Raw genomic sequence first — 13,501 nt, 5'->3', positions numbered from 1 at the left:
AATGAAATGACACTATATACAGGCACAGTTCTGAGTAAATGTATCTTTCCGTTCTTTCCTGGAAACAGATATGTACACAGCTTCACAGCTCAAAAGTGGCACAACTGTCTAACTGCTTGCTTGTCATGACACAGAAGGTCATAAGTTTAAATCCCATCAACACCTTAGCTTTCCCTGGTCAGGAGTCTGAGAATAGGAAGATCTATACAGTAAAACAGATTGAGGGGGAGGAGCTACAAACTCAATATCTTACGCAATATGTAATCAGTTTTAGCTGCAGCTCATGTACTGATGTTTAAAAATAATTGTTAAGAGTTAGAAGAACTTGACTAAGCTAAATTGAATTCACTTAAAAAATGTTCTGTTATGATTTTTAGACGTTAGATTAGGGAAGAGGGGCTTCAGGCAAAATGTATAATTATTTATTATTTTATAACTCCTCTTCTGTTGCATCAGACGTCTATACTGGTAGCATTATACTGAGTGACGAGGAATAGGGAGGACCATCCTACCCAGAGGGAGCAAGGCAAACTATGCTCTCTTGGCCAACACTTAGACAGTTGTGCCACTTGAAATCCCCCATCAAACTTGCCTCAAACTCAAACTACACAAGTTAAAATGATGCTTTATGCCCTCAGCTTTAACTTAGTATTTCAATACTAAAAATAGTGACTAACCTTCTGGAAACGAATGCCATTTACACATAGTAATTATTCTGAAGAAACAAAGTCAGAGTTTTGAGTTCTGAGGCATATTTTGAGATAATTAGTCATTTCAATAAAGAGTCATATTTCCCAGTCAAACTTTTGACATCTGCCATAAATTTTTTTTTTTTAAAACCTGGCGGCAGTGGGCTTCCATAGTAGCCAAAAACAAGCTCTACCACTCTATCAAAGTATTGAAGTCTCTTTATACACAAACACGTCCACACAGACTCAGGACTGTATTGTTGGCTGGACTTTAGTCTTATGTCCTCAGCAACACTTCTCCAAGAATTTATGTGTCCCTTAAAAAAGGCTATTTAATCCAGGCGCACTTCCAAAGACCTGTCTTGTCACTTCATCTGTGTGTGTGTGTGTGAGCGCTCTCTATTTGAAAGGACATCGGGATGTTAAGGGATCTTAAGGTCTCAGCAATGTGTGGCTTACCGGCTGTGATGGATTGGATCACATTCCCTGCAGGTCTTTGCAACAGGGATATCGGTGTAGATGCTCCGTGTCAAGTTGATTCATTTCAACATTAAAGTAATACTGGTGGCTTAATTTATGGGGGACTGGTTGTGCACAGAGATCTGGGCGTTCTGACAGTATACACTTTATGGGCAAAAGTGTTGAGACATCTCTTAGTCATTTAATTCAGGTGTTTCATTCAGTCCCGTTGCCAAAGGTGTATAAAATCAACCCCCTAGCCATGCAGTCTGCCTTTACGCCCAGCTTTTTTTTTTTATTAATATTATTTGTGTAGTCCCCCTTGTGTTGCCAAAACATCTTACCAAGACCTCTAAAGGTGTCCTGTAGTTATCTGGCACTAATATGTTAGCAGCAGATCCTTTAAGTCCTGTACGTCGTAAGGTGAGGCCTCCATGAATCACGTTAGCAGTTAGCAGTGTTTGCTAGCTCTGCTGTGCTCTGATACTCTCTGTACTGGGCTGAGTGTGTACTCCGGAGGGGGGTATCATGTTAGTGGTGTTAAAAGTCTTTACTCTCCTTCCCCTCGAGCCACATTGCTTTTACACATTCCACAAATATGTGAGTTAAGAGATTTCAACACTGGATTTAAGGGGGTTCTGCGACCTGTGACCTCGCACAATGCTGCAGCAACTCATAAAATATGGGTCATATGATCTGATCAGCTTTCCGATACATCGATCCTTCCATCTTTACTGCTGACCACTGCATACCCGGTTCACTCCACCTGCCTGATGTTGTGGAGATGATCTGACCCAGTCGTCTAGCCCTCACAAAGTGGCTCAGATTCTTATGCATGACTATTCTCTCCTGCTTCCAACATGTCAACTTCACTTTCTGAACCCTCCCTATAAAAGGTGCCACTGGACCAGATAATCAGTGCTATTCACCTCACCTGTAAGTGGTTTCTCTGTAATACCTGACCAGTGTGTAAAATGTGATACATAAACTTTATAGAATATAGAAACTGGGTCAAGTCCAGCATTTTAGCACAATAGCTCAGCATCACCCAAACATTCAATTCAACAAATACGTCATGAAAAACCTCCTTAAAACATCGGACAAGTCTAATGAGGTCTCACTGTGAAATATGAAATGGAGGATCAGCTACTGTAGCGTAGACGTATCCAGACATTAAGGTTGCTATCATGGAATATAAATGCTGTGAAGGCTTTTGACAGTTAAGACAAGCCTTTTAAGATATTTTCGGTCGTCTCCTGACTGGGTTCATTGGGGTTCATTCATTTCGAGGCTGAAGTAATCACTTCAGAAGAGTTTTGCTCAGTGTTGAGACGGCTGTTTAGGCTCTCATGCACAAACGGCTTCAACAACAGTGATGCCATACCGATATTGAAGTGTAGTCACAAATTTCAAGAAGGTTGTATTTATAACTACAAAGTGATTTTACTTTAAAACTACTGAAGTGAATAACATTGATTATCTGGTTACAGTGGCATCTGTCAAGGGGTAGGATCTACATATTGGGCAGCAAGTGAGCAGTCAGTTCCTGAAGGTGAAGCGTGAGAATCTGAGACACTTTGATGAAGGCTAAATTGAGATGTCTAGATGTCGAGACTGGGTCAGAGCATCTCCAAATATCAGCCAGTTCTTGTGGGGTGTTCTTGGTATGGGGTGGGGAGTACCTACCAAAAATGGTCCAAGAAAGGATGCTCATTGAAGCCCTATGAAAAGATATTACAACTGGGCCCCACAACCCTGTCCCTGTCACAGGCCCTTACAATCGTTCTAACTCCACCACCCACCCAACCTCCCCAAATGATGCCCCTTGTCTATGGAAGCCCCACCTCACTACTGTCAGAACTTTAAGACTCTACTACTACAATCATGGTGACCGATACAACAAGACACCTTTAGAGCTCTTGTGTAGTCCAGGCATTGACAGGAGCTCTTCAGACAGTCAGAGCTCTTTTGGCTTCATGAAGGGATCTAGAAAGATTGTGCTCCTGCCCTTTTGCTTTTGGCTAACCTAAGATCTCTTTGGCTACCTTCATGTATCTCCTTAATGAATCTTTTCTTAAGCAAAGGCCCATAAGCTAATAAGCTTCGGGACTTTTTAGGGGAATCAATGACTCTGTTCACTAACAAGCTTTTGATAAAATGATCCATTTTTTGGCCCTCATGTTTTACCATCCTGGAACATCTGCATTCTTTCTGCTTTATTGACTAGAGCTTTGATGTGTGTGTGTGTGTGTATGTGTGTGTGGTGTCTAGCAGCAATCCACCCAAGTGTTTCTTGCCTCCATAATCGCCGGGCGAGATTTGCGCAGCTATGTGCCATGGCTAACGTTGTAAAAATAGCCCCATGCTGCATTTGGGATGATCCAGTCCCTAATGCCCTGTCTTTGTTAACACTGCTGACATCTCAGCCATCCTGTGAAGAGCAGGGGGCTGGCCGGACCCTGTCGCATGGGCATGTGTGGATGTGTGCGTGTGCGTATGACCGCGCTAAACCTTGTCGGAAAGCCAGAGCGCGGGAGCCTGTATTATAGTGGACCGGGGAACAGCGGAAGGTCATTGTGAAGCAGGGTTAGGGTTGGAGCTTCAGGGAGGAGAAGCCATAAGGTGGTAATTAATGGAGGTCCTGGGTGAGCACAGGGAGGTTCTAGATGAGGTTCTGGAGGGGGCAGTGGATGTGGATGAAGTTCTGAAGGGTTTGGATGAGCGGGGGGATGCCATGCGCTGTCAGGTGAAGATCACCACACGGCACAGCTTGCAGCTCCGCATGGCCAATCACACAGATCGGGACGTTTACGTGAGGCTGCTGGGCCACGGCGAACGGATCTCAGGAAGCGGTATGGAAGCATGCATTCTGCTCAGATGATGGGGATCATTTTGGTATCACTAGCTGTGGCAATCTGCTATATTCTACTGTCCCAATAGAAATGCTGGTTTCAGGTCAGTGTTGCATTTTAGTGTAGGGCATGTTGCTGCCTCCACATGCTTGTCAGAAGGTATTAGGTGAGTTTAGAGATGTAAGCATACACTATATGGACAAAAATATTGGGACACACCTCTTTATCATTGAAGTCAGGTGTTTCATACAGTGCATACCACGTAAAGTTATTGAGCAGGATGGCCGAATGCTAAGGCGCACAGTGGATGAAAGTGGCCAACGCTCTGCTGACTCCAAACAGCAGAATTTCAGACCTCCTCTGACATTAACATCAGCATAAACACTGTGCGCCGGGATGACATAGGTTTTCATGACCGAGCAGCTGCATGCAATACTTACATCACCAACCGCAGTGTCAAGCGTCAGATGGAGTTGTGTATAGCATGGTGAAGCATATCAAGCACCTAGCAGCTATTTAGCCAAACCATAGCTACCACCTGGGTTACAAAAGTAGCCAAGTAGCAACTAGTTATTACCTGATATTCAAGAGCTGTGAGTAATTGCTGGGATGGATGAGGGGTTTATCTAAGAAAAAGGTCCAACGCACAGCTGTTACACAAGCGCTATGTAGCAGCACATGTCTTTTCATGCGGCCAACCTCCCTGCCACCTTCAGTAATCCGTCACCAGTGGGCATGGGAACGAAGCCAGTGTCAACTTCTGGATTCTTCTGCTGTAAAGGCAACAGAGTGACGTCTACGTTTTTTTTGTTCTGTTCTGGTCCATTCACATCCTTTCAGAAGTCGCCCACACACTTGGGCTTTGTTGATTCCGCCTGTTGCCATGGCAGCCATCCCTGATGGCCCGTCGCCGGTGCCCACTCTCTCCTCCTTCTGCGCTAAACGACTCTCTGTATGTGTCACTATGGTGACAGGTTTCCGTTGGAGACACCTTCATCTGCCCTGCTCTTCGCTGCAGTGTAACGGCTGGTGCGATGAGAGTGATCCAATTTGAAGGGATTAAAGTTGCATTTTCAATCTTGTTAGCTATCTCATACAGCTGACGAACTCGAATTTAATATGATCTTTAATGACTGGCTTATTGCGTTCGCTTCAGCCTTGAAGCCATAATTCCTCCGTTCATGCAGAATGACAAACTACTGAATCTGCTCAGCGCTCCGAATTACAAGGGTTTTAGGCCGTGGTGAAAAGAAGAGCTGATATGCTGCCATCTTTTCTATTAGACTTGTGTGTTTATGTTGGAGTTCTATATATATGTGTGTGTGTATGTGAGCAGTGGTTCGGAGTAGTACAGACGTCAGTGACGACTTAGCCAGGAGACTTGTCTTAATCCACATTGCCCAGGCAGCTGGGTCTATATTTAGGCTGGGCTTACCCAAAGAGTACAAGCTATGCCTTTCAGCTACTCCATGGGAACACTCATACACACTCATACACACATTTTTACACAGAAGTGCACATATACTCACACACTCTCATGAAGAGCCTCACACTGAGGATTGGGCTGGACTTATCTCCCTTTTCCACCAGTTGCAGTGCCCCAGAGGCAGAGCACTTCACACACAGAGAGCCACCAGGGTTCTAGATAATCTGATTACTGAGTTTCTGGGGGAAATGGGTTTTATATGATTATATTAATAAAAAAGATCTGATTCGATTTCCATGCCACTGGTGGACTGGCCACTAGAGGGCGAACAGAATGAGGTTATGGGGTTTGTTCAAGACTGATGTAGCATGTTTTTTACCACTCTGCTTCTTTTACCAGTTTTGAAATTTTCATTGAGTTTAAATGCTTTACAATAGTTGTCTCAACAGGGAAGGCTAAAGCTGTGGTTGGGACATCCGGTTTCCACATAGCAACGGGTCTTTACTGATTTTTTTCTCCATAGGAATGAATGAGCTGCAAATGTTTGTGTAGCCTCCTTATATCATGTTAATACAAATACACTAGTAACAGCCAACTAACCACACAAGGCAGCGCAGCAACCACATAGCAACACCTAAGCAACCACCTGAGAAACCATAGCAACCACTTAGCAACATCGTAGCAACCACCTGACATGCCATAGCAAATCACCATGCAACAATATAGCATCAACCACTTATCAACACTATAGCACTCACCTGGAATACAATAGCAACATCATATCATCCACCTAGCAATACTATAGCAACCTTCTGGGTTACCAAAGCAACTGCCTAGCAACATCACAGCAAATATCTGATTTGTTTTCCATGCCACTTGAGGGGGTGCAGAATGAGGCTATGTGGTTTGTTCAGGACTGATCTAGCATGTTTGGACTCTTTACGATAAGCTTTACGATAGTCTGAACAGGGAAGGCTAAAGTTGCTAAAGTGCTGTGTTCCTCTCTCTGTAGGTCTGCTGGCTCTCAAAGACTCAGTCCACCTATCCCCACTGAAGCCGTCCATCACACCAGAAGAGGTGGAGCTGGAGGAAAGGGACGGCCACGGCCTTGAGCTGAGAGAGGAGGAGTCCGTCGTTAACGGGACGGGAGCAGAAATGGAGAGGAGAGAGCAGGACTTGGAGGAGGACCAGGAGGCAGGTTCTCTCACCATCTCTGACCTGGCATACAGCCCATGTGCTAGTATGCTCCCTACCCCTGTGGAGGAGGGGCAGGGCGGAGTGGACTTCCTGTTCCAGAGCCCTGGCCGCTTGCTGAAAGAACTTCACGCCGACCCCGAGATGCAGGCGGAGCTTCAGGCCGAGAGGGAGCGGGAATTGGCCAGAGAGGCCCTTCGTCAGTCGCTGTGTAACCCACCCAGCGGCCGGCAGCAGCTCCACGCCTGCATCCGCAGCGCCGCCCGCCTGGTTGTCGTGGCTACACTCATCCTCCTCATCTTGCTGCCCCTGCTGTTGGTGCTGCTGGAGTCCGACCTGGACGTCTCCTTCCTGCAGGAAATCCGCCAGACGCCTGAATTCGAGCAGTTCCACTATGAATACTATTGCCCCATGCGTAGGTGGTTCCTCTGCAAGCTGGAGCTCCTGATGGAGCAGCTGTGGGAAGACTGAGGCTAATGGCGTACGGCTTACGGCTTATGGCCCTCCATCAGCAGGGATGAACTAACGGGACTTGGGGAGGGTGGGGTTGGGGGTGGCGGGGTGAACTGAAGAGGAAGGAAGGTTTGCTCTCATGCGTCACGCTGTTTGTTTCGACTCACAACCTCAAGGCTTCAGGATTCACTCGTAATTTTAACCGGATGCAAAGCCATGAATGGGTGGATATCAGACAAAACCGCTAACTCACCACGTTTAGGCTAGTTCTGCAGCATTGTAGTGGTAGCAATGACTAGATCATTTGTAGCAGAAATCCACACTAACGCTTCAGATGTCCAATTCTTATTGAAGCAAATGGATAAATAGAGGGTAAGTAGCATCTTATACTAACGGAAGACTGTGTAGTTCTGATCAACCTAGTGACCAGTAGCTATGTCCGTATTATGATCTATAAGAAAGCCACAGTACAAGCTGCATTTTCACACTTCTCACTCCATTACTTGTGCTGCCTTTTCATGACAAATGTACATATCCCCCCTACATCAGTTCACTTTTTAGAGCCATGCTCACCGACTCATCTCACAGTAACCAACAGCTTCATTCATAGCATAGAAGATAGAAGGCTCACAAGACTGAGACAAACCTTCCCTTCCTCCATAAAGTCACAGCCTTTAGACTCATCTGTGTATTTAAAAAAAAAACTAGAGCGTAAGGGCAAGAGAGAAATGCTGAAATTTAAAAATCTGTTTTTAAAATTTTATACATTTTTATGTAAAGCTTACTATGACTGGTATTTTTCAGCAAGAAAACCTAAGTTATGTTGTTTAAACAGATTTATTCTGGCCGGGTGGGAAAAGCGAAATATTTTTATTGACGATATTACACTTCTGCGGTCTCCGTGGGTCTTGACGTGGGTTTTCTTATACAGAATAGCACAATGTTTCAAATAAAAGACTTCTTTTTTCAGATTACCTGATGTCATATGCAGATATTGCTATGGAAAAGACTGACAGGATGTTTGTGAAGTTGAATGAATATCAGGTTCCATAAGGTCAAAGCCAGTCCATAGTTGTTTGTGAGGTCTAGAATGAGTTTAAATGTGGATCACTATACATTATGCTTAAATTAGCTGTTAAATTAACCGTCAACTTGTTTCTTTAACACAAGCCACTCAACCAATGATTTTTACTTAATGAGGTTGAAGTTGGAGTGACCAATGTCCTACTGGTATGAAACCAGCAGTTTGCAGGACCCAATCACTAGGGCCCCATCTTACACGCTGCACAAGGCGATACTTGTTGCTACCTTACACCCCACCAACAGTCTATTTTCACGCCTTCCGCCTGCGTCGTTTCAGTAGCAGCGGTGCTTGCGAGTATATTTGGTCTCGAAATGAGGTGTGTTCAGGTACATTTCTGATGTATTGCTATCTTTGCAACAGAAATCACAGGTGCACCACTGGCTGAAAACAACCTAGGCCATTGAAACAGCAATCCGCCAAAGTCAGCCGGCACCTGGCTCTTAAAGGGAATGACGACTGACATGCTGATTGGTTTATTACGTTACGATAAGAAAGACACACCGACACACCCTAAATCAAGCTGTACGGTTGAAGGCGTGCCGAAAGATCGCCTAAAGGTTGCAGGTTCAAATCCCACCCTTACCTCCCTGCTGCCCACAAGCCCTAGGTGGGGACACTATTAAGTTGCCCTATGTTGGGGCAGCCAATAGCACTGGTAGGATAAGCGAGCTGGCAATCAGAAGGTTGCTGATTCAATACTGGTATCAATACTTAATAAGACTCCTAATGTCTTCCCCACTTCCCCAGGACACTAATGAGTTCTTATTAGCAGAGGTTAGGCTACTGGTAGTAAAGGTCAAGCAGAAACCAGAAGGTTGTAGACTCAAATCCCATCACAATATTTGTTAAGACGCTTAACAAATATTCTTATGTTGTTCTCATTAGCCTACTGGTAGGAAAGGTTAACAGGAAGGTTGTGGGTTTAAATCAAAGTTGGGGTGGCCAGACACAGTTGGTGGTGCCAGTAGTCTACTGATAAGAATAGGGGAGCCAGAAACCAGACGGTTGTAGGCTCAAACCTCATGATAGACTGGACAATTTCTTAGACTTTTAATTCTCCACTGCCCCAGATAGTAAAGGGGACATTATGCTTCTCCCAGGCTGAGTGTAGGAAGGCAGCAAAATGACAGAATTCCCTAATAAGTGTAACTTAAGTAATAGCTTTAAACAGGGCAGTGCCATAGGAAAAAATACCTAAACAATGTAAAAGATTATATGATTATATTGTACATAAAAGTATCCAGAGGAAGCAAGCAAATTATGATGTTCTTAATGTAAAGTGATTCAATATAGTGGAGGTGGTTGTACAAGGGCTAATGACATTTTCCTAAATAAGCTTCGTCATACTAAGAGCGCGCGCAAGAGAACACAGTATACCTTGAAACCACTGTACATGCGGTCCCTCATCACATATACATTGAATGGCATTCTCAGGAATGTATGAGACTTACTGAAGGATCTGCAAATAGAATAGTGTATATTTTGTGGCAGCAAACATAAATGTGCACATATGCATCGTGTTATCCATGGCTTTATCGTTCACAGTTCATCCGTTGTGGCTACACACCTTCGGACGTACGTCAAAGTAGCGCAAACTACATAACTAATCTATACATGTAAAAATCGTACATAACCCAAAGCATATTAAGGCATATTCATTCTGATTCAATCCAAAGTATTCCTGAGCGTATATCAATGCGCCACATATTTACACTGTCTTTAACTACTATGTGATGTCACATCGCGTCACGTTTGGCTCGGTTGTATTCTGGCTGAACAGGGATGCGCATGTAATATATATGTGGGCGTTCAACTACTTTTGTTTGCTAGATAGGTATATATGTATATATATTGCTCTGCTGAGTTTTGCATCAAGTACCGCATGCCCTTCTTTGTAAATACTGTGAACAACATTATACCATCCTCATATCAAACGTGTCTTTTAGTCTGTGAACTTGTGTACTCGTCCACTTCAGGCGTTTGCATGCGATTTGTACATGAGCAGCCGAGGTCGTACCTTGTTGTGTTTGGGATTCAGTGGAATAAGATTTCTGCTCTCATTAGGGTTGGAATTCTGCCCAGGCATATGACGTCAGGGCGGAATGATATTAGCTGGAAAACCTGCACTAGCCAGGAATATGATTAATATACATTATTCATAATCTAGTTCGGATAAGATGCTGCTGAAGGTCACTCAGTCATTATCAACATAGTTCCTTTCTAATTGCTTCCCATCCTTGTAAAAACAGTAGTAGCAGTAGTGATGTAGACAGTAGATTACCTAAAGCTAGTGCTTTTGTGTGTGTATGTGTTACCATTACCAGCAAAACCAGACAACCTAGGGCTAAATTCAATCAAACTGCACTTGGAACCGCCAGGTTTTTTTTGTTTTTGTTTCTTTTTTTTTAAATTTGTTTTTTATTTTATCGTAGCTAGAAACATACATACCTTAAATATGTAATTACTTGCTGTAAAGTAAATGCAACAAATAATTATCTATGTAACAAATAATAAAAGTAACATATTTTACCTACAAGTGCTTCACCGACAGTAGTCAAAAACTTCTGTTCCAGAAATTTCATGGCGGTTTTTAGCAAGTTGATTGGTTTTGGCTGTCAATGTAGTAGTTTCTCGTCATTGTAATGTGGCAAAGTACTAGATGATTTTCTGCCCAATTAAAATAAATAAATTACAAAAAAGAAAAGCAAAGGAAAAAAAAAAGTTAGACACCTGATTCTGTTGCATTGTTTGCTGTTTTTATAGCCTTGCTTTCTGTTGCATGATGGCACGTCCACAGATTACGGTCATTATGTACAGCTGCGGGGTGTCAAATTTATTTGTCCTTATCTGGATGGCTCTGAATGAACCAAGTTGGATTATTATTTAATTGAATGATCAAATCAGTGAAACACAACCGACTTTATCAATGCCAATTTTTTATGCTATAGCTACAACTCTGTTATTTGCATAAGTGTATGTTGTACAGTGTAACAGTTCTGGGGACGGATTCACAAAAATGTCTTAAAGAAATTCTTTTAATCATAGCAAAATTATCCAATTGGAATTCTCAAAAAATGTTCTTACAGGTTTTCTTAACCTAATGACAGCAGCACTTGTAGGCTGTAAAAAGTTAACTTTTTATTAAAAGATTAAAAGTAGAGATTGGGCCCAGATTCTTTATTTACCAAGTGTTCTTAAGAAGAAATCTCCTAAAACACGTTTTCAGAAGATTGTGACATTCACTTAAGTTCTTTTATTTGGGATTTGTTAAAATTAAGAGGACAATGGAATTCATCATTATAAGAGCAGAGCTGTGAACAGTTCTGTGGTTTTATAACAATCAAGAATCTGAAGTAGAATTGTCTCAAAAACTAATTTAGGAAACATTGGGAAATATATTTTTTGTCTTTATCCTGCATGGATTTAACTGAATAACAAATCTAACGGTTAATTCAAATTCAAAAATGTGTTGTGTTGTTTATGATAAGCATTCAAATTCAGCCTAAAACGCTGCATTTTAAATGGCTACATAGAAAACAACAAAAAGTGTCTTTAGACAATAATTAAGATTTGAAAGAGAGAATATTAAGATAATATTTCAGAGAATATTTAAACCTTCTTCTGAGATTTGCATTTAAGAACATTCTTATAAACATTTGAATTAAATCTTGTTTTTTAAAGAAATTTCTTGTGAATCCAGCCACTGGTGATCGTACTGTATTGTCCACTTAAATGAAAGTCTATGTTAACACACGCTAAAGATAATGGTTAGCTTTCACTGCTGTTCACATGTCTTGTCACAGCATCAAAACAGGACGTTAGGTACAGGGCTGTTCCCGGTTAGGAACTGTTCTGGGCCTTTTCTTTTTCATCGCCATTAATCATTCCATACTTAAAGCCATTAAGGATTTAGAAATTATTCACTATATTTTCACATTGTAATGGAAGGTTCTAATTGTACCTTTGAGTGATAAAGGTGCAATTCTGTTGTTGTTTGAAAGTTGTTTGAAAGTTGCTAAAAGTGGAGTTTTGATTCTGTTCTCTGTGACAGGTATTTCTAAATACTGGAGATTTGCATTTGTGGAAAATAAATGTATTGTTTTGAAATTACAGTTTTAGTAGCTGAAAACGCAGCATTCAAATTTGGTGTTTCTCAGTTGTGCGTGTATATATATATATATATATATATATATATATATATATATCATTTTTTCTCTTTTTGACATAATGTGGCTGTTAATTTTTCTTTTGTATCAAAATTTGTATCAGAAAATGCTGAATTAGACTATTTCATTTCACATTTGTGAAACACCAGGTCAGATGTCTTGAACTTGTAAGAAAAGAAGCCTATTTCCCTTTAGTAGTTAGTTCACGTTTAGTTTAACAATAAAAACGAAAATATGCAACTTCGGAAAACATCTGGAATACGCTGGTATATGCAATTTAATTTTCAATAGATTTGTGCTTTTTTTTTTTGCTTTTAAGTATTTCTTAATTTCTCAGATGGTGTGTGTGCAATGCTGTGTTTTGTTTGCATGGCTTACAAAATGTTTTACATGTTTTTTTATGTTACAAAAAACTTGTCTGTCAGTTCTACAGTGCAACTCTGGGAGTACCAAGATAAAAAAACAAAATATATATATATATATTCCAGTTTGTGGAACACTGGGACTCAAAGCCTTATGAAATTTGTAAAGTGATTTTTGATTGTTTATATGTTACAATTATGGGTTGTTTTATATGTTAGTACTGCCACAATAAACTTCCCAAATAAAAAACAACACATTCTTTTCTTCCACATGATTCAAATTTCTTTGTGGAGACTTAATGTCTACAATGTCAAAATATAATGTACAGTTTAATTTGAAGATAAACCTCGGTATTGAGCAAACACAGATTATAAGACGGTAAGGAAAGAGGTCAAGTTTAATTTGACATGGTCAGACAAGAGTAAACAGTAAGAAAGGATAGGGCTGTCCAAGGAACAATTAAATTGTGATGTTTGTTGGCTCCTGGTTGAACCTAATAATATATAAAAATAAAAAATTGTTGGCTTAATAAAGGAAGTATGGGCCCTGGTTACCAAATGTGTTTAATGTGACTTGAAAGCAGTGGGATTAGAAGAAGAGGAAGAGGTACTCCTGAATGGTTGTCCATGGGAAATGGAAAAACATTTTTAGAAAATGACTAAAGCTCTATGGAGATGAATCATGAAATATGAAATAGAAGGGACTAGAAAGGGAAAAGAAAACTACTCAGCAAGAAAAAACAAAGTTCGAATAGCACTAAGTGCACATTTGGAGGCTCTAGTTTGAAATGTGAGGTTGTTGGAAAAGGCACATTA

At 41.4% G+C, this 13,501-nt stretch overlaps 1 protein-coding gene across 1 annotated transcript in view; it reads left to right on the top strand.

Moving 5' to 3' along the window:
• frmd3 (FERM domain containing 3) overlaps window positions 1-7,145 on the top strand; it is a 57,508-nt gene extending 50,363 nt beyond the window's left edge. The window contains exon 14 of the mRNA XM_072681078.1: window positions 6,439-7,145. Coding sequence (XP_072537179.1) covers window positions 6,439-7,091 — 653 coding nt within the window. The 3' untranslated portion in view covers window positions 7,092-7,145. The remainder of the gene's footprint in view (window positions 1-6,438) is intronic.
• Window positions 7,146-13,501: the final 6,356 nt, after the last annotated feature.

Source organism: Salminus brasiliensis, chromosome 6, assembly GCF_030463535.1.
Source record: "Salminus brasiliensis chromosome 6, fSalBra1.hap2, whole genome shotgun sequence".
In the NCBI taxonomy this organism is placed as follows: Eukaryota; Metazoa; Chordata; class Actinopteri; order Characiformes; family Bryconidae; genus Salminus; species Salminus brasiliensis.
Note: the sequence above shows the minus strand (reverse complement) of the source record. Positions and strands in the feature narration are given on the sequence as shown.